Genomic DNA, 22,826 nt, shown 5'->3' on the forward strand with positions numbered 1-22,826 from the left:
AATTAAAAAATCATATGGCCGCTAATCAAGAACAATTAAAAAGTGATCTGACAGCAAGTATGTTGGCAAATCAAGACCAGTTAAAAAGCGATTTAACGGAGCTGAAAAAGGACTTAACGTCTAACCAAGAAGAAATTAAAAACGACCTTATTTCGGTAAAGACTGTGATGGAAAATAAATTTAATGACATGGAGCATCGAGTTGATGCTATTGAAGAAAAATTTGATACCGTTGAGAGCCGATTTAATGCTGTAGAAAATAAATTTGAAGAAGAAGATAGAAAATTTCATCTACTTAAAGAAGAGATCGTTAAAGATATGGAAAGGAGATTGGCGACCGCGGAAAGCAGCTCTGTACAGTTTGGCGCTCCCACATCGGTTGCTCGACCGTCCATTAAACTTGCCACATTTGTTGGGCTAAATGCCTTTATTTTTGTTTCTTGAAGGATTTCACCAATATTGTTAAAAAAAAAAAAAAAAAATTGTAACTTACCTTTTGCCATTCCGGGAAAAACCTTGCACGGGAAATCCCATCCACCTGCCACTGACACTCAAATGTTTGAGTTTGAATCGGAAGTATTCGGAAAAATTGTGGCACGCTATGATTGGTTGCCGCCATTCGGCAGAAGTCGGTAAACTTCCGACAAAGCACATGTCAATCACATAAGATAATCTGTTGAGGTGTTGGGTGCTGAATGTCGAATTAGATAAGAATTGTGCAACCTGCAATCTGTGTTTTTCTGGAGTTGAGCTGTTCTTGCAAGATGCAAATGAGGTAATGTCACATTGTTACGAGCACAGTCGGATCTGGCAATAAATACTCGGACCGACCGTAGCTCGATCTCTCTCTCACTGGTCTTTTCGTTTTGTGTTGTTTGTGTATGTGTTCGTCCATGTCCTCATAAAGTTTTTGCTACTGGCCTCTCATGGGAGGTCGGATTTTTTCCGAATGATTCGTCATTGATGCCCCCAGTTTTGGAAGCGCGTGCTGTTATGATGTTCATAAAAATGAAAAGTTACAGTCCGACTTAAGTGGGTTGTTTGGTCTTCAATGCTAAAGAAAAGGAGCGAGTCCATCTTCAATATTTTCCTGGATATGGTGAATTTAACGCCTGAGGTATGAACTGACCTGCGTGCAATTATGGAGAAATTGCGATGCCGTCCTTCTGCCTGTGTGGAATTCACTGTGGAAAGCCGACAGAACTTTTGACATCTGCATGGACTTACTGTAAGATACTTTGACCTAGCATAATTTAATATTTTTGGAGGACTAAACTATTGTAATGTAACTATTTTATAATACATGTTAAATAAATGTTTTCAATGTTAAAAAGTGATTCATGTTTTATTTTCTTCGGGCAGACCACTCCCTCAAAATTCAGTTGGAAATGAGTTGCCTAATTTTCAGCTTAGCTGTAGGCTATTAACTCTATAACATCTAAATATATCCAACAACATTTGATGGGAAAACTTCGTGGCAGGTTTACAAAACGCAATTCATGATAGTGGCGGAAGCGAACGGATGGGACTCTGCTACCAAGGCCTGCCATCTTGCAGCATCCCTGAGAGGTGACACAGAGGACATTCTCCAGACCCTTCCGTACAGCCAGAGCCTGGATTTCGCCGCCCTCACATCTGCGTTGGAGCTTCGCTTCGGTGAGAAGTGCCAGAAAGATTTCAGCCGACTCCAGTTGAAGACCCGTTTCCAGAAAACCGGGGAAACCCTGCAAGAGCTAGCGGCGGACGTTGAGAGATTGTCTCATCTTGCTTTTTGCGACTATTCTGCGGATGTTCGAGACAACCTGGCACTCAACTACTAAATCGACGGGGTTCGAGATCCGGAAATCCAGAAAGCTCTACAGATGGCGGATGTCAAAGACCTGAATTCTGCTGTTGTGTATGTGATGAAGTTGGAGGCCACCCAGCAAGCAACCCGCAAGGATTGCCATTCAATCCGCAGCGTGAAAACTGATCAGTCTGATCCGGTTTTGTCACGCTTTGCTGAACTGGAAAAGCAAATAAAAGAAATTGCAGGAACCCTCAAAAGGATTTCGGCTCCCAAGGACCAAAATCAACAACCACTTAAGTGCTGGAAATGTGGCGGCGAGGGTCACTTACGAAGAAACTGTGAAGCTCGCCAAGAAACCAGAGGGAAGAGCGCCTCTCCCTCTCAGGTCCAGGAAAACTAAGCCATGGCAATCTCGCGGGGAGGAGGTCCCCAAATTGCAATGAGCCCCATCTTAAAGTTTTCCAGATTTCATCGACGAGTGGCGGCAGTAACGGACTGTTTGTTTACGCATATGTAAACGGGTTTCCCTGCGAACTGATTATTGACACTGGAGCCAATGTTACAATCATTAGAACAGATGTGGCTCGTCAATTTGGACTCAACATCCTATGGACGCCGCCCTGCGTTACCCTCCAAACTGTGACAGGTGACAAGATCGAGATTGAAGGTAAAGTAAACTTAGAAATTGTGTTTGGAAATGCCACCTACCATCATACCGCATTCGTCACTGATATCACCAACCCCTTCATTCTTGGATTGAACTTTTTAAAGAAATATGACTTCCATCTCGACTTCAAGACTAATGAGTTGCACTCGACGAGAGAAGACATAGCCGTCTTTCCCACAGAAAGTGATGTAAAATCCGTTCATCAAATAATAGCCCAAACAGATTTATCGATTCCCTCAAGGTCAGAATCATTAATACCAGGCTCCATTGAAGAAAGCAATAGTTTTCGATTTGGACTCATTGAATCCCCCAACTTAAGCAATAGCCCAAAAGGAGTGCTGGTAGCATCTACGCTTGTGGACCTTTCTAAGGATGTAATTCCTGTGAGAGTTGCCAACGTGAGTGAAAGGCCAAGGAATATCCGGAAAGGTGAAGTGATAGCAACTTGTACTCCAGTAAACTGCATCATTAGAAGAATCAATTCCCCCGAGAATGTGTCTTCTGAGTCCTTGACATCGAAGTTAATTGGGAGTGCGCTATTATCGAAAGATCAAAGAACTGCTGCGGAAGAATTGGTGGACGACTTCAAGCATCTGTTTTCATCTACATCGGAGGATGTTGGCCGTACGAATTTAACGCAGCACAGGATTTACACTGGAGAACACCCCCCTATTAAACAGCATCCAAGACGACTACCGTTCGCCCAGAAGGAAGAGGTTGAGACCCTACAGAAAGAAATGAAGGAGAATGATGTAATCGAACTTTCATACAGTCCTTGGGCCTCTCCCATCGTCTTAGTCTGAAAGAAAGATGGCTCCACCAGATTTTGTGTCGATTACCGACGGCTGAATGAAATCACCAAGAAAGAGTTACCCTCTTCCACGGATAGACGACACCTTGGACACTTTTTCCGGACACAAGTGGTTTTCGACCCTGGACTTGAAGAGCGGCTACTGGCAGGTTGAGATAAACCCTGATGACCGAGAGAAGACAGCGTTTACAACTGGACAAGGCTTATGGCAGTTTAAAGTAATGCCCTTCGGCCTCTGCAATGCACCAGCTACGTTCGAGCATCTTATGGAGACAGTGTTAAGAGGACTTTCCTACGAATCCTGTCTGGTCTACTTAGACGATATCATCATCGTGGGACGCGGTTTCGAAGAACATCTGGCAAACCTTAGGAAGGTGCTGCAAAAGCTTAAGGAAGCCAATCTGAAGTTAAGCCCGCCCAAATGTAATTTGTTCCGCCAGGAAGTGAACTACCTTGGTCACATCATCTCTTCTGAAGGTGTACAAACCGATCCAGAAAAGGTATCTGCGGTCAAGAGTTGGAGTCGTCCCGAAAACATCCATCAGCTGCGAAGTTTCCTGGGGCTCTGCACGTACTACAGGAAGTTTGTAAAGGGTTTTTCCAACATTGCACGACCTTTGCATAAGCTGACGGAGAGCAAGCAAAAGTTTGAATGGTCTAAAGAATGCGAAGATGCATTTCTACGACTGAAGGAGGCTTTAACATCAACACCTATCCTCAGCCTGAAAAATCCTTCATCCTGGACACTGATGCGAGCAACGAGGGCATCGGAGCTGTTTTATCCCAAGAAATTGACGGCAATGAACATGTCATCGCTTACTGGAGCAAATGCTTATCAAAGTCAGAGCGAAATTACTGCGTCACCAGAAAGGAGTTACTCGCCATAGTGAAAGCTGTAGAACACTTCCATCATTACCTCTACGGCCGAAAATTTCTGCTTCGGACAGATTATGCCTCGTTAACTTTGCTTTTGAACTTCAAGAATCCAGAAGGCCAGATAGCCAGGTGGATACAGCGGCTCCAGGAATATGACATGGAGATCAAGCACCGAAAAGGGTTGTCTCACGGTAATGCAGACGCTTTATCAAGGAGACCCTGTCCTGAGAACTGCAATTATTGTTCCCGAATCGAGAAACAGTAGGGAATGACTAGCCCTACTGCCTATCAGGTGACAGTGACTTCAACGTCATCAGACCCTGATCCATGGAGTGACGACCAAGTTCGAAAAGATCAACTTGAAGATCCCGACATAAAACCAATTTTGGAGTTCATGGAAAGTGACAGTTGGCGCCCTAAGCTGGCAGGACGTTTCCAACTTCAGCCCTGCAACAAAAAGATACTGGGCTTTATGGAACTCACTCCATTTACGGAACGGCGTACTGTACCGAAAATGGGAATCTGATGACGGCAAAACATCTAGGTGGCAGTTACTACTTCCCCGATCAAGGATTTCAGATGTTCTGAAAGAAATACATAGTAGTGCGACTGGAGGACATTTTGGTGTCTTGAAAACCATCAATAAAGTTCGGGAGCGCTTCTTCTGGAGCAAGGCGAAGGATGACGTGGAGAAGTGGTGCCATTCTTGTGACGCCTGTGCTGCTCGTAAAGGACCGAAGAAAAGAAGCAGAGGGAAGCTGCATCTGTACAACGTTAGAGCTCCTTTCGAACGAATTGGGATCGACATCCTGGGTCCTCTACCAAGAACTGCTGATGGGAACAAATACATTCTTGTTTCCATCGACTATTTCACCAAATGGTCTGAAGCATATCCCATTCCAGATCAAGAAGCTACCACCGTAGCAGATACTCTAGTCCAACATTGGATCTCGAGATATAGAACACCTTTGCAGATTCATTCCGATCAAGGGAGGAATTTCATCTCTGCTGTGTTTAAGGGCCTATGTCAAATTTTCGGAATTGAGAAAACTAGGACAACACCACTACAAACACAATCGGACGGTATGGTGGAGAGATTTAACCGCACAATCCTGAATAATCTCTCGCTTATGGTATCCAGAAATCAACAGGATTGGGACAAGAAGCTACCTTTGTTCCTGCTGGCCTACCGCAGTGCTGTCCACGAGACTACCGGATACGCCCCATCTCAGATGCTCTTCGGACGAGAGCTTCGGCTACCTTGTGATCTCGTCTTCGGTTGTCCTCCGGATGCGCCTGCATCGCCTGAGGAGTACATCCAGGATCTCCAGGCCCGGTTGGAAGACGTTCATAACTTCGCACGAGAGCGAATCAACATCGCGGCGGAGAAGATGAAGACCCGATACGACACAAGGTCTACTGGACATGAATTCAACGAAGGAGACAAGGTTTGGTTATGGAATCCCATCCTACGGAAAGGTCTTTCACCTAAATTGCAGTCGCATTGGGATGGACCCTACAAAGTGCTTAACCGACTGAATGACGTCGTAGTGAGGATCCAAAAATCACCTAATGCAAAACCTAGGGTTGTACATTATGATTGGTTAGCCCCATACCATGGCCATGGCTCATGAGTATTTACCATGGTTGATAACGTATAAGTTGTAGATAATTTTTGTTTGCTTTTAATGTTTTAATATTTCTTGTTATTATTGTGTTGCCTATGCATTATTGGTTATTATCTAATATGTGTATTTGTGAACTTGTGATAGAAGTTTGGCACCCTTTCTGGGGATTGTACTGCCCGGGACGTGCAGTCCTTAGGAAAGGGGCAATGTTACGAATTCTGTAAATAGTAATTATTGTAGTAACATAACCTGTAAATAGTTTCTTGTAATGAATATACAACCCCTTTACATTCGGCTAAAGTATACGACCCCCCTATTTCTTTTTTTGTTCATTGATAAAATTTGATAACAGTCTACTATTTTCCAGAAGCGTTTGGAATGTTGTGGAAACTTTTCGATGTTTATAAAAGCGTCCCGCGTGATAAAAAGTTTAGTTTCGATTGAGAATTCGAACTGAGAGTGTATTAGCTCTGTTTATTGCGAGGCATTCGCTGTGTTGTTTTTCGTATTTGGAAGTAAATACGTGTGTAACCGTTGAGTTTACGGTGTGGAGTGATACTTGTTTAATTGCTGATGAAATTTAGCAGTTGTTAACGATTTCTCCTGTACATAGTGTAAATAAAGCTCCTGTGTTTTTATTAAGAACTGTGTCGTCCTTTCAAGAAAGTTGGAAGTCTCGCCGGATCCGTTACAATATAATTGAATTTTTTTTGTCCTGAGAAATTCGAGATATCAATGTTTATAAAGAAACGGAAGTAACATTTTCTACTGCAGGACAGAGTCAGCATAATCTCTCTGTTGTATACAATCACATCACAGCAGATGCCATATTGAATCTCACACTTATGGGCCACTCTTAGAATTCACTTTTAAAAATTTAAATTTGTTTACAGAGCTCATACATTTAAAAGCTTTTCATGTTTATTTAAGCTCAGTATTAGGGAACTTGAAACATGAAATACGAGGGCTGCTTTTTTATCAACTTCCGATGTGGTATAAAAATAAAACTAGTGAGAATAATCAAATAAATTTATTAACAAAAGTTAGGTACATTATTAGTTACTTTTCAACATAATCGCCATTTAAATTGAGGCATTTTTCATATCTGGGTACAAACTTCTTAATACCTTCTTCATCGAAGTTTGCCGCCAGTGATTTGAGATGGGTTTTCACGGCATTTTTTGTTGCCTAACTTGTCAGTTACGATAGTGTGTAGGGCTGTCATTGAAATCTCAGGAAACTGATTGGGTAGGTCCGTAATCGTAAACCTCCGATTGCTTCTTACAGTTTGGTCAACTCAATCAACGAGGTCTTTCGTTCATCATGAATGTCACCTTGTCCATCTTTAAATATCCTACACCAGTCAGGCACTGCACTGTCAGTCATAAAGCTTTCACCGTATACTCGTTTCATTCTACCGTGAATTTCTGCTGTGGATAACCCTTCAGCTTGCAAGAAGCGAATGACACTTCGCAACTCACACTTAGCGGGAGATTCTATCATGGTAGCTATGTTTATGTGTTGCTAGAAAAACTGGTAATGGCATTGGACGCCCAAAAACAAGTGAGGTTGTAGTAGGAGAGGTGCACAATCGACTGCCGCACATTGCTGGCCGATGCCGCTCGCCATGCCGTTTAGCGGCATAATCGGAAGTTGAAAAAAAAAAACAGCCCTCGTACCTCAACAATATCAATAAATTAATGCAAACGTACTTCAACTTTTGGACATTCTTTACACTAGAAAGATGGAAGGGGCCTGTGTCGCCCCTCCCATAGTTTGTTGTCCCATAAATCGAAATATAACTAACTGAATGTAATGAAACTTTCTGACTTTTCATAGTATGACCCACCTTTTTTAATCATTTAACTGTTAGCCTCCTGGAAATGTAAATATTGAACCTTATACCTAGAAAGACAGGAGTGGCCACAGAGGTCATTGAGACGAGATAAAATGGAGGGAGTGAAGACTTAGATTCATGAAACTAAGACCCCCAAATCACGTGATAGATTTTAAAGCAAAGCAATGGAAGAATTCAGGTTACTTTCTCTTATTTCATGTAAAACGTGCCAACCATTCGTCGTTGTTGAGTCCCGTGACTTGGGATCTTTAGTTCAGCTTTTGCTAAGCCAATGATTGGACTTGCTCCCTCCATTTTAATTCCTGCTCTAAGATAGTGGCCTCTGAGGTATCTTACACCAAAAATAGAGAAAATTTTTATTTCTCATACTCACAGTAGCATGAAAAAGTGCTATTCACTTCAGTTTTATCCTTCCCCCTCTATTTTTGCAGTCAGAAGGAGTTTTAAATGCCAAATACTCACCCCTAACTGTAGATATCGCTTTTCGAAAGAGAAAGTAACACTTTACAATTTGGCATGTAGAGATAAAATCACAGAAATTATTATGAATCCAGTCCTTATTTAGCCATTAGAGGAGATGTGTGTGGCATGCGGATACACCCAGAAACAGATTTAACAAGAATTCACTCAAAAATTAGGCAGGTGCCCTTTAGTCTTCTAGGTATACAGCAAATGTCAGTCGTTCTAGTGTTAAAGTTATTACTATTTTTTTGAGTGAGTTTGAAATAACAGTGATTTGTAATTTTTGCAGTCTGAGGCAATTCCATGAACTTAAGTATGAAATTTCATCATAATAATAAATTTACAAACCTCATTATCAAGAAAGAGATGACACTGTGCATCCAAGCCATCCCTGCCAGCTCGTCCTATTTCCTGAACATAGCTTTCAAAGGTTTTCGGCATATTGTAGTGAATGATTGCACGTACATCCGACTTGTCAACACCCATGCCAAATGCCACTGTTGCAACTATTACACGTAGTTTCCCTGTAAATAATGTTGTCTGATTGTTTGAATTTTCATATTACTTCAAAAATAAAATGTTGTTCTTGTCTTTGAAAAAATTCTGAAGGTCATAAAGTACCTGACATGAACTGCTTCTGAATAGATCTTCTTCTAGGTGCAGTTAATCCTGCATGATAAGCTTCAACTGTCCATGCAAAGCATCTTTTTTCTAATATTTAGAGAGAAAAAAGAAAAACATTATTAATATTTTAGCTAGAATTTAACCATTTAGACACAATCCATGAAATACAAACATATCTTTACTAATAATAAAGCTGAAAGTCTCTCTGTTTGGATGTCTGGATCTCTCTCTGTCTGAATGTCTGTGACGCACATAGCGCCTAGACTGTTCGGCTGATTTTCATGAAATTTGGCACAAAGTTAGTTTGTAGCATGGGGGGTGTGCGCCTCGAAGGGATTTTTCAAAAATTCGATGCGGTTCTTTTTCTAATCTAATTTTAAGAACAAAATTATCGTAAGATGGACGAGTAAATTACAAAATTATCATAACGTGAAAACGTAACATGGGCACAAGCCAATTGGCGAGAAAATTCACCATACATTATTTGTAAATAGACAGGCGAACCAAAAGACCTTTTAATTTTCTATTACGGGCAAAGCCGTGAGGGTACCACTAGTAAATATAATAAAGTACAATCAAACTTCGATATAATGCACTATTGAACCGCATTTTATAGGGGTGTTTTTGTTAAATCAGATGGCATATTAAATTTTAAAGTATAAGATTACAAAATAAACAGATATATGATCAAATAAATTTTAATATAAAAACATTTCATAGATTTAAAAGCTATGCTATATATTTTCTTTTAGTTGTTTGTTCTGAAGCAAAAAGAAAAAATAATAACATTTTAAAATGTTATTGTGATTTTTTTTTTTTTTTTGATACTGAATGTGATCCTAATCTAATCCTAAAAGCACAAGCAGTAATATATTTGGAAGGACATGAAAATCGATCCCTAATCCCTTTGAAACCTTTTAGGCAGCAAATAAAGCTTTTCTACCACACAAGTCCAAGGAAGATCAATAAGTTTTTACAACCATGGGAAGTAAAACAGAATAATCAAGTTGATTGGCAAGTATCAATTTAACAAGCATCCATTACCATCAAAACCAATAGTGGAACGCATTTAACTGAAGGCACTGAAGAGGGTGTATCAAATATGTAATTACAGTTTAACAAAGCAATATTAATGCCGTATAGTTCAGTTGCTGATTGTATTTCAAAGTAAGTTACATGTTCATTGCTCATTATATATTTCAGGGTTGCCACTGAGTTGTTACTAAAAATAGTAGCTTTAGAAGCCTGAAAGATAAAAAATCACTTTAGATTCAGAAAGTAGCTTCTGAAATAGTCTCCCAAATTTTAAAACATTACATAGCATTCGTCACATTATTTGCAGTAGTGCCCAATCTCTTTTTACCTGATCACACCTAGCATTAAAATGATTTTTGTATGTCAGAACACATACAAAATTTCCAAATATTTAAAAATTTTCAAAGCAGTATGGGAAAACATGGAAAAGGAAAGAAAATTGCAAACCAAGAATTGCTGTTATCATTACTTGATGCCAACTTGATTAATTGCATCTGATTTCCAGAAACAAATTTTTCAATATTCTGCTGAAAATTCGTGACACTGGTGGTTTTTGAATTGAAACTTATGACTCTTGGTTTTTGATTTGTAACACTGAAGAAAATAATGGGCCATATGGGTCAGCTTCATGCGGCCCACTGGTCATAGGTTGGCCACTGTATTAAAGAAACAATTACCCACTTTTTGGCATAATTTCTCATTGTCTGATGGCAAATAAAAAACAATAAAAGACTGACTGCGTAAAAAGAAATAAAAACTCTGCATTTGCAATATCTCAGTGTGTAGAAATTAGCGTTTTCTCCCCCTTCAAAAACTGAATGTAATATGGCTACACAAAATCAAAAAGCAAAATTTTATCAACATTCATTTAAAATGTAAACAGTTAATAAAAATAGAGAACAAAAGTGGCAAACAGTCAAAAGTAGCATAAAGACAGAAAGTAAGAGGCACATGGGAAGCACTTGGAATTTACTATGAAAATTAAAAGCAGGAAAAACATCAAGAAAAGATATATAGAACTTTTGCAATCTGCAATTAACAGTGCTACAAATTAAAATGGGAAAAATCTTAAAGATCTGTAAAAATGAAAAAAAAAAAAATGATTGAAAAAAAACTAAATGCTGATAATTTACATATCTATCTGGGACCATGGAAGGAAACAATTTCTTACTTGATTTTTTGGCTTTTTTGGCTGGTTGTTCTTCACTAGGAATCACTTCATCTTGCATGGTTGTTCGAATCAATGCAGCAAGTCTTTCTGTCTCCACCCGACGAATACAGTAAATTATGATTGAAGTGCACGTTCGAAAACGATCTCCACTCAACAACTGAATTAAGGCCTGAAAAATGCAAATTTCCATAAATATGGCAGAGAGATATTTTGCTTGCTTTTATAAATGTTTGAAAATACATTCATGTTTAATCCAGTGTCATAAAGAACATTGAATTGTGAGCATAGAAAAGTAATGTACTTTTACATGCATTATTTGCAATATAACGCCAAAGAAAAGAACAATTTCAATAACTGTGAACTGCAGAGAAAACAGGAACAGAAATACAGTATAGGACCTCAAATCCGTAATGCTCGGGACCACAATCCTTCTGGATTTTGGCTCAAACAAGCTGATGTGTGCATCACATGACTTCGTTTTACTCCAATTTAATGTCATTTTTTTTATTATTGGCAGTTTTAATATGATTCAATAGTTTACTGTCTAAATATCACCAACAGTGGCCGAATTGAAGCTAGATTAAAAAAAAAGCATTAAATTTGTCGCCAAGTTGGCAACAAAACTTGGCGACCAAAAAGACTGGCGATATATCGCCAAGTGTCCGCCAAATTATAACACCACTTGAGTTTACATCGAAATTAACAATGATTTCCCCCCAAAAAGGGGCAAATGACTTCCTTTGAAGCATCCAAATGCAACTAAAAAGGAAGGTGCACAACTAGACCCCACTAGGAGTCTACATAAAAAAATGTCAACTTTCTAGGACTTTCCGTTCTTGAGTTATGCGACATACATACACACATACGTACATACAGACGTCACGAGAAAACTCGTTGTAATTAACTCGGAGATCATCAAAATGGATATTTCGGGTGTCTGTACGTTCCTAGGCATATATCCACGTGCGGTTGGGTTGAAAAAATAAATCAACATTCATTTGGGGGTGAGCAAAATGGGAATTAAGGCTGATTTTTGGGCGAAATTTTTTCCGCGAATACAATACTTCCTTTTTCGTAAAAGGAAGTAAAAATAGCGAAAACTCTCTTGTCGTGCAATGTTTGTCATGTTTTTCCTGGTTTAGATAATGTTTGTGCTAAATTTCCTTTATTTTTTTTATCAATCTGAATGAAAGTATACTTTATTATGCTAAAACAAAAGTCGGAAATAATTTGCAGCAGGGTGTAGTCCCCAGATGTTGCTTTTTATTATAATAATACATGCCAATCGATAATTGATAATATATGATATTGAATGAATGATGTTCTTATTAAAAATAATTTTGTACTTTTATTCAATAGCCTTTGTATTGCATACTTGTGAGAAGGAAAAAAGAAGTTAACCGAAGGTGGATGTTAAAAGATTGCTGCACAATTACAGCAAAATGCTTATTTACACATAATACATGGCATTTGATAAAAGAAAAAAACTGAACTGAAAGTATTGTGTTTTCAACAAGTAATTGCCGAATGTTAACTATTTAAAACTTTTAAAACTGAAAAAAAATGGGGGAACCTTTGGTTTCAAATGAGAACTAGAACAAGACTTTGGGAAATAATTACAATTTTGAAAATAAATAAATAAATTGGAAAATAACATATTGGACGAGTAAAAAATTTTGTCAGAAGATTAGAAATTTTAATTTCTTTAAGCCAGAACTGTACAGAGTGATCAATAAAATATACATATAACAAACATAAACAACAGACATAATGTTGAAAATAATTTTCAACTTTATGTCTCTAATGGTTGAGAGTTTGTTGTACACAGTTGCCTAGAAGCCTTAAGAGTCATAAACATTGGTAAACACCATCCATGTCACTACACAATTGAATTCTGCTCCATGTTCCCGCAGATATTTTACGAAGTTTCGAGGATTCGGAGAAGTTTTGCTGAAAAATATCTGTAAGAACTGCATGTACGACAACATTCACCTATAACTAATATAACGTTGAAAAAAAGGGGGCGCTCCCACTTTTGATCGATTTGCTTTAATAATTTGTCAAAAAGAAAAACCTACGAAAGCTTGGTAGTCAAATTTTTACCTACAGTTAAACTATGAAAGAAACTCTTATCAAATAAAATTAAGTGGAAAAAAATCATAACAAAAGCCTAATAGCGCATTTTTGAATAAAAATGCACAATTAAGCTTTTTATGCAAAAAGCATCAAATATTACCTTGTCCTTATCTTTATCCCTAGATACAGAAAGATGTAAGTTTTGAGGAATGTTTGTGTGACCAACAATGGATTCTTCAGTCAGCTCCAAACCTAAGTGAGAGATTATATCTTTAGCTGTTATGTTTGTTGCAGTTGCAGTCAGACCAAAAATGCATTTCACTCCAAGTTTTTGGGTCAAGGCCTGAAAAGAATGATGCACAATAATTATTACAGTATTGTTTGGACAGCAACTAAACAGTACATAGTTTTTTCCTTAAAATATCAGCAAACAAACAGTAGAGTGGCAAAAAGATGGATATTTATGACAAATGAATTCCAACAGAAAAAAAGTTAAGTATTGGTATCCTAAATATGGGGATGATAATTATATATCTTTAGAAGGTGCATAAGTTTCAAAGTTTGTAATAAAAGTGGAAAAAAAAAGATAAGTTTCAAAAGTTTTTAATAAAATTGTAAAAAAGTAAAGCTAGGCAATAAAAGATAAAATACAGCAATGTGCAAAAAAAGTTCAAAATGTCAAATTCTGGTCAAGTTAACAAATTACACTGTTTGGCGAAACAAACCCCTTCAAAATGCTTCTGACATTTCATGGCTGATTCTTATGTAAAATGACTCCTTGAATCCGAATATGACCTTCGTTTCCCCCCTAAATGTACCAATTTTTTTTAAAGGCCCTCCAAGTTTTTTTCAATTTTCGTTAGTTTCAGGGCAATTCTTCTTTTTTAGAGGTGAAAGGAGCTTTATATTAACTGCTAACATAGTTTTGGAAAGGAAGAGAGTTTCAAAGTTCAAGATCATGGACACTGATAGCACAATTGGGGACTTGGGGGAAAAAATATTAGAAAAATCGCAAGAAACAATCTTTTTATTTTGCTTTTTTAAAAAAGATGTTTAAAAAAAAAAATTTGGCGCAGAATGAGAGTATGAGACTCGCTTCTATGACTCCCATGTTCAAAAACATTTTCGCAATGTAAAAAAAAATTAAAAAAAAAAAAAAAACTGCCTTGTGAATGTCGCACGTTGCATATGAGTTGAATCGCAGGTCTTCATTCAAAAAGACATTCTTCTGGCTGATTCATATGTAAAACGACCCCTTGTTTCCAAATACGACCATCTTTCCCCCCTATCACACCCCCCTTTTTAGAACCTCTCCCCCTCCCCTCCTCTGATTCAGAGCCATCTTTTTTTTTTTAATTTGGAGAGGGAAAAGAGCATTACAATAACCGTAAACATTATTCCGAATGACTAGAGATGTGCAAAGCTCAACATCTTGTGCAACATGTAGCAAAAAGTAAAACTTGCCTCCCCCCCTCAATTAAACATTCAGCCTCAGAAGCATATGAGTTTTTTTGCAAGACAATGTGTTGGGGGGGGGGGGCGCCCCCCCCATGTTTTTCTTCTTGCAACATATGCACAATATTTTGAGCTTTGCACATTTTCAGTCATTCAGAATAATGTTTACGGTTATTGTAATGCTCTTTTCCACCTCCAAATAAAAAAAAGGCTCTGAATCAGGGGGGGGGAGGAGGTTCTAAAAAGGGGGCGTAATGGGGGCATAGTTGGTCGTATTTGGGAACAAGGAGTCATTTTACATAAGAATCGGCCAGAAGAATGGTTTTTTGAATGAAGACCTGTGATTCAACTCGTTTGCAACGTGGAACATTCACATGATAGTTTTTTTTTTTAATTTTTTTTACATAGCAAAAATTTTTTGGACATAGGAGTCATAGAAGCAAGCCTCATACTCTCATTCTGCACCAAAATTTTTTTTACGAACATCTTTTTAAAAAAAGGAGAATAAAAAGATCGTTTTTCGTGATTTTTCTAATATTTTGGGGGGTATACCCCTGCCCCCAAGTCCCCCCACTTTGCTATCGGTGTCCATGATCTTGAACTTTGAACCTCTCTTGCCCGCCAAAATTATGCTAGCAGTTAATATAGAGCTCCTTTAATCTCCAAAAAAAAAAAAAAAAAAAAATACTTTGAAACTGAGGAAAATTGGGAAAAAAAAAAAAAAAAAATGGGGGAGGGGCCTTTAAAAAAAATTGGTACGTATAGGGGGAAACGGAGGTCATATTCGGATTCAGGGGGTCATTTTACAGAAGAATCAGCCGACAAAACATCAGAAGTATTTTGAAGGTTTTTTTTGCCGCACAGTGTTATTAGGACTTATGCACGAACAAAAACTAAAGGGATGTAAAACATTTTAACGATGCATGAAAAGAAAGCATTTGCATGGTATTATAACAAAACTCAAAGCAATTCTAATTTAATGCAAAAAAAATGATGTTTCACTTTTCTCAAAACGTTTATTTCGAACTTTTAATTTCATGCACAATCTAATGATATAAATATAAATTTTAAAAATTATTTTCCCCACACTTAGGATGCCAATATACAACTGTGTTTTGCTATTAGCAGTGAAACCTTACTGAAAATATCCATTTTTTGGCCCACCCTACTAAGCAGTATCAAACTCAGTGCATTATTTCCAGTATTCATTTTTATTGCAGTTATTGTGAAAATCATTTCTTACAAAACAATACAATGTTTTTCTTCAGATTTTGAACAATTGGGGCTATGAAAAACATCAAAACTCTTTAAATTTAAAAGTATAAAACCACATATTTAAACACTTTGTCAGTGTCAAAATATATGAATTTAAAAAAGTATTACTTTGCATGTGAGTATATGCATTCATTTATTTGTTTGAGTCATTTAAAAGACCTTGAATATTTAATAAGGGTGAAATTATAAAATGTACACCTCAGTTTTTTTTTCATTAAAAAGGCACATCACCTTTTACGTTTGCGCAAGTTAACACTAGAAAGACGGAAGCGGTCATTTTGACCGCAAACGATTTTCAAATGCTCATATTTGCTGCGTTTAATTTTCAAACTCTTTTTCCTTCATTGACTTTTCCTAACTATTTATTAAGATCTTACAGCAGTATTTTTTTTTCTTTACGATTATTATTATAGTTGCTATAAATGTTTATACCTAGAAAGACTGACTACGGTCATTTTGACCGCCAAGTGAACCTTTCTTAATGCATCCGTTTTCTTCTTTTTTTCTCTTATCAGTTGTGTGTACTATGGACTATTTTTAGTTGTCAGGGTGAGTAATGTTCTTTTGAGCTTGAGTAGTACCTGCTGGGGTCAGGTTTGATTCTTCGAACTGTTACGAAAATGCGAAACATCTGCTGGTTGCATGGTTTCAGTTTTTTGCTATCTGCACATTAGGCAAAGTTGAGAAAGGTAAATTTGAAAAGCATGTGACTGGACACGTGAAATTACTTTGAGTCTAAAAAGAAGTAAATATAAACAGGTAAATTCCAAAAATGTTTGCTGGAATTCTTTTGTGCACCAAAGCATGTGCTTTGCTTGAAGCACTGACGTTTATTTTCTTCAATGATAATGAAGTGCTCAGTCACATAATTATCTTCATGATGTCGAGAAGAACCATTGACAAGCAAAACTTTTAGGAGCATTAATTTCTGAAACTGTTGCAGATTTATCTAAAACAGATTACGGTTCGAATGAACAGTCTGACTTATCTGAAGAGAAATATATTCCTAGCGATGATAATAGTTTGCTTTCATGAGATTATTACAAATATTTTTCGGGGCCTAGATTTGCAGAAAAGGATTGTTCTTCTGAGTTAGAACTAATAAAAACTGATGATCAATATATAAAAAGCAGTGAAAGAAAAGGGGAAAAGGGCCCGACGCCGAAAAAAAGGGGAAAATTTCAAAAACATAAAAATTAAATATTTCTCTAATTTCCTCCAAGTCACCTCCACTGATCAATTTTGCTGCATGTAAATAAGTATCTACCTCAGGAAAAAGATTAAAATTGTGTGAAATTAAACTATGCGGAAATAAATCTACGAGCATTTGTTCTGATTGCCAAAAAAAAAAAAAAAAAAAAAAAAAATTTTATATCTAATATACAGCTGACCTGATAACATAAGTATTTCGAAATACTGTAAAAGATAGTAATGTACGGTATCGGTATCTTGCGTTATTTAGATATTTTTTACATCAAATACATGCATGGTTGATTATAGTACTTGTTAGTTATTACATGCTAAGAAAATTTCCTCTTTTTTGTACAAAATTGCTCTTTCTCAATACCAATTGTGTAAAGCATGTATTTGACTTGATCGAACATAAAATTAAAAAAAAAAAGCTATCTGAGACTTATTTGCAGACTATATTACAATTAAATTGTTAAATCAAATTCTGACATATTAAAACAAATCTTTTCTATGGTTAAAAATCCCGAAAGGAGGAAATTTCTAATCTTTTCAGTATGGCGGTCAAAGTGACCGCTGCTAGTCTTTCTAGGTATACTCAAAACGCCGTCTTTCTAGTGTTAATGCCCATAAAGTGGTCTCGACTATTTAAAGAACCGAACTTTTCTTTCTTTTCTGTGCTTTCCTATGTTACCCAGGAAATTTTTTTAATTTTGGAGCGAGAGTCATTTTAATATGAGATGTGCCAATCGGGTAAAAAAAGGTTGGGCACCGCTGTTTTAAAGCAAAAATACCAAAAAATAATAATAAAACTAGAAATACTTTGTAAAGTTGTAAATAAGAAGGTCTAAAATTATGTGACCACTGTGACAGACAATGAGCTTCATCAATACAAGCAAATGATATTGGAGGTAGATCAGCTGGCAACATCCCACTTCCAAATGCATTGCTACCAATAACAGCTTCTGGGGACACAAGCAAGATTTGAGCTGTACCATCAGAAATTTCTGTCAATGATTTCTTCTTTTGTACATCTGTCAGTCCACTTCTGTATAAGGGGGAAAATGATAGACTTAAAGCTGATTCAGGGGGAAGTTTCAAATGAGGAGTTAGATTGGGAAACTAAGAGGGGCTCGGGTAAAAGACGTTAATATGGTTGCTGAAAAGAAGGGAGTATTGAATACTAGGGAATGGGAATCCCTGTTTCACAAATGTCCAATATGGAGTGCGGTAGCTAAAGATTAATTTTAACATCATAGTTATGGATGAGAAGTTGGATGTTATCGGAATTACAGAGACATGGGCTACCGAATCTGATGCAGAGTTATTACATAGTATAATTTATTCAGACAGGATAGAGTAGGTAAAAGAGGTGGTGGGGTTTTATTTTATGTTAGAGACAATTTTATTTGCAATGAATTGGTCATAAATGATAAGCCTACTGATATTGATATGGTTTGGCTGGAGTTGATGAGCAGTAAGGGCATAAACTAATTGATGAACAGATGTACCGTATTATTAGTGACATGTCCAGTAAATCCGTTATTAATGGGGGATTTCAATTTTCCGGGTATTGATTGGAATAATTTTTATTCATTAGGTTGTTAAATTTGAAGTGTGCAAAGATGATAATTTTAGGTTTGTGCCCAATTTCAGAAACACCGATTTTGTTGCACTTGCTTGAAAGAGGTTTTTTCGTCAGGGTTGGACTACTTGCTAAAACCGTTGGGGACTATGTTCCATTTAGGAGAAAAGGTGTTAGTACCAAAATTTGGCCCATGTGGTTCTCCAGGGAGCAGAACTACAAGCACATAAAGAAACCAACAGCAACCGCCAGATTACAACATTCAGGGTTTGCAAGCAAACAGCATGCAGACTGGATGATAAATGACCTGTTGATGGAAATAAATTTAAAGAAACAAATAAAAAAAATCAAGTAACCATAACAACAAAGGGGAAAACATGTTTCAACAAATTTTAAGGCATGTGCAAGTTTTCTTAGAACGAAAAAATAAATTAATTTTCAATGAAATTGCATATAAGTTGCACAGTGAGCTGTAATTATTGCCCTGAGCTGGGACTAAGGCAGAACTACAAGCACATACCAACAGCAACCGCCAGATTACAACATTCAGGGTTTCACCATGCTGTTATTAGGGTTCATCAGTCTGGAATAGCCACAGCTGAGCTGTATTCAGACATTCTCTGATAGAAGCTGAGATTACTTTCACATCGGTAGCTAAAGACATCACTTCACACTGGTAGAACATTTTATCTAACAGCGTGAGGATACTCTCAGCATTTACGAGAGGATATCGGCCTCCGGCTCGGTTAAGCCGCCAACCCTTTAGATCTTTCATGTCATTTATTTTAACTTGTCTTAAACACTGGAAAAATGACAATGGTGTTAAGCAGATGCATCATTTCAAAATTTTCTAGGGGTGGGGACAAAGGCTATACAAAGGTACTCATTTCATAATACATTAAAAAATAACAACAACCATTTATATGTATGTAAATATGTAAACTTCTCAAAGCCAATCATTAGTCAGTCATTGGCTATCGTTAAGAGGGCCAGGAGATGGCAACGGTCCCCTGTGGTGGTTCAAAAATACATGTAAAAAAAAAGTTTCTTCTACATAACAGGACACCCCTCAATATTTTTAGACTTGTGGGTAGTAATATACTGGAAGAGTTTAAGCTTCCTATTTTAATTGAAAGAGGATGCTCAACCCCATCCCAGAAACTTCAACGGTATGGGAGAGGGGGGGGGGTTAAAAAATACATTGAAGTGAAAAAACAATGCTACATATTATATTATACATGAGTAATATGCATATACATTGCAAAAAAATAAATATTTACAAAAAAAAAAAAAAAAAGCTGGGGAAATTAAATGTTTCTAAATTTGTGACATTTTCTATGCTACGGCTAATGTTAAATTGAGGGGTCATTGAGCACCCTCTTAAAATTTGAGTAAGAAGCTAAAACTTTTACAGCATGATACTATTAGTAAGTCTAACAAAAAAAAAAAAAATAATTTGAATTTTGTCATTTTGAATTCAAATTATGTTTTTCACAATCACGAGTGTGTGTGTGTGTGTGTGTGTGTGTGCGGACGGTGGAAAACGAGGACCTCAACATGCTAACACACCTTCAAACCGAGGACGCACCTGCAACCGAGGACGTCCTCGGTTTGAACTAACGCTGTTTTCGCTATCAGGGGATCTGTCTTATGGTAAAAAATTGTTTTTTATTGAAATTTAAAATTGTCCTCGGTGGCCGGTGTTTACGCACTGGTGTGTGAAGTGTCGAAAAGTTCGTGTGTGAACTCACGTCCCCGTTTTCACGTTATTAATCAACACGAGTGTAAGTCCTCGGTAATGCGAAGTTAATGTATGTCCAATACACACCTTTTTCGGAATTGATTTTTCTTCTCATTCTGGTTCTTTCATTGATGTTCATTAATGGATAAGTTGAAAGTTTTTGCGTTTCAAAGCACGAATTTCCTTTTGAAATGTCCCGTTAAAAAGAAAATCGATATAAGGAAGGGTTTTTTTCTTTCTTTTTTCAAACAGTTTTGATATTTTTTATTCTGCTTCTTTTTGACTCAAAATTTGATAAACTAAAACAACATGGACAAAGCATAATAATTAGTTATGTAAAACCTTGTTATAACGAATTCCTATACGACGTAATTTCCACGACGGCGAAACACATTTAAAATTTTCTTTCCACATATTCGAGCATACTTCGACCATCGGTCATTTCTCTTTGCGAAAATTGATGTTTACAACATATTGAACATTTTTTATGTTTTCAGTTGCAACAAAGCAAAATCTAAAAATAAAATTAAACAAAAAAAAAAAAAAAAAAAAGAAAGAAAGAAAAAAAAAATGTTCTCAAAATATTTTTTTGTGTTATAAATACAGTCATAGTGCTTCAGAAAGTTTATTTACATCTTTTTTTTTTATTTGTTAAGTAAATATGATTTGGCATTTCGTTTAGCGGAAAATGTTTTACTGAAATATGCTAAGTTTGATTTTGTATTGTACATAAAAAAGGAAAACACGTTTGCGCAACTTCTACTGAAAATTTAAATCAAATTTTATTCAATTTGCACATTTGTTTTATATTAAATTTATAGTTTTCAAGGTCCTGTTAAAAGTAAAAGTGATATAACGATGTTTTTTTTTTCTTTTTTGAGACGATTTTGATATTTTTTTGTACAGTTTCTTTTTGGCTTTTAACTAGATAACCTCAAACTTCGCTCACAAAACAAAAACTTATCATTGTTAAATCTCTTTATAGTGAACTCTGAAAGAACGATTTTAAAATTGCAAAGAAGCACATTCTAAAGTCTTCTTTCCACATATTCGTTTATCAATCATCTCTTATAGCAAAAATTGATGTTTAAAGCGTATTGATCATTTTTTACACTTTTAGTTTCGACATTAAGTAAAATCTAAAAGTAAATTTGAAAAAAAAAGAAAGAAAGGAAAAAAAAAAAAAAAACTCACACTTTTGTATTACAGATACAGTCATAGTGCCTCAAAAAAAATTATTTTTCTCTTCTTTTCTTTCCCTTAAAATAAAAATCTGTAAAGTTTATGTAATTTTTTATTTTGTTCAGAGTGAAATGTTTTTCTGAAATAAACCTATTTTAACATTAAACTTGATTTTTGTCTTACACTAAAAATGGGAAACTCCCAATACATTTGTGCAACTTCTGCTGCAAATTTGAAGCAAATAACGTTTGTTTCATATTCAATTTAAATTTTATTAGTTTTTGTTTACTTGATACTAATTTCAATAGATTCTGAGTTCAATCTGTCACTGAGATCATAAATTTCATGCACTGATTGAAATTTAAACATCTTAGTGGGGAAAACACTATCGCGCTTAACATAAAGAGATCGGACATGAAAAGTATTGAAAAATTGATTTCAATCTGCTGAATTTTATGAAAATGATTAATGATCTTTAAAAACTGATAATATACTACTTTATACGTGCAATGTATGACGTATCGCTAGAGTTGTACACCTCTACATAAAGTATTCATTCTCCCCGTCGCCTAAAATTTGCGGAGACCCACCACAACCGATGACCCTAATGCGTGAAAACTCTCATACAAACTCTAAAAATTTCATATGTGCAGTGTCCGCCATGACCCCCTCCCCGCCACTTCTTTTAGTTTTATTGAAGGTTATGCATATAATCGCATTTGCTAAGCGGCTACATAGTCAGATACACTCCGGCATTCGAGGACCTGGAGCATACACTCCGGCCTCCGAGGACCTGGAGCATACACTCCGACCTCCGAGGACCTGGAGCATACACTCCGGCCTCCGAGGACCTGGAGCATACACTCCGACCTCCGAGGACCTGGAGCATACACTCCGGCCTCCGAGGACCTGGAGCATACACTCCGGCTTCCGAGGACTTGGTATTCACACACCGGCATTCGAGGACCTTGTACTCACACACCGGCATTCGAGGACCTTGTACTCACACACCGGCAATCGAGAACCTGGTACTTAGCTGCCGGTAAATTCACATCGACAATTCAGTACCCTTGGCCTGGTACTTACCTTGGCGCCATGAAGAGTGAAATATGAAAAATTTTATAGTTAATATTTTTAACAACAAAATTATTTTTAATCCTTATAAATTATGAAATTTTTTTAAAAAAAAATTATAATTGTAATACGGATGAAAATTATTGGAAGTTGCCAGTTTCTACATTTCTTCTTTTTATACATTTTTTAAACAATTGTAATACGTATGAAAGTTATTAAAAGTTGCCAGTTTCTTCTTTTTATTACTTGCTACTCTCGCAGAATAATCAGTGAAATTTTTTAAGTGCTTTTTTTATCAGTATTCTGCGGAACTGAATACCGAATAGTCAG

The 22,826-nt window shown here is 36.6% G+C and overlaps 1 protein-coding gene across 1 annotated transcript in view; it reads right to left on the reverse strand.

Annotated features, from left to right (window-relative positions):
- LOC129233968 (ATP-dependent DNA helicase Q4-like) overlaps nt 1-22,519 on the reverse strand; it is a 53,669-nt gene extending 31,150 nt beyond the window's left edge. The window contains exons 1-6 of the mRNA XM_054867879.1: nt 22,509-22,519; nt 17,737-17,962; nt 13,157-13,339; nt 10,921-11,089; nt 8,712-8,801; nt 8,439-8,614 (exon numbers count right to left, since the gene is read on the reverse strand). Of these exons, the coding sequence (XP_054723854.1) occupies nt 8,439-8,614; nt 8,712-8,801; nt 10,921-11,089; nt 13,157-13,339; nt 17,737-17,962; nt 22,509-22,519 (855 nt within the window). The remainder of the gene's footprint in view (nt 1-8,438; nt 8,615-8,711; nt 8,802-10,920; nt 11,090-13,156; nt 13,340-17,736; nt 17,963-22,508) is intronic.
- Nucleotides 22,520-22,826: the final 307 nt, after the last annotated feature.

The sequence above is a fragment of the Uloborus diversus genome, unplaced genomic scaffold (assembly GCF_026930045.1).
Source record: "Uloborus diversus isolate 005 unplaced genomic scaffold, Udiv.v.3.1 scaffold_845, whole genome shotgun sequence".
NCBI lineage: Eukaryota > Metazoa > Arthropoda > Arachnida > Araneae > Uloboridae > Uloborus > Uloborus diversus.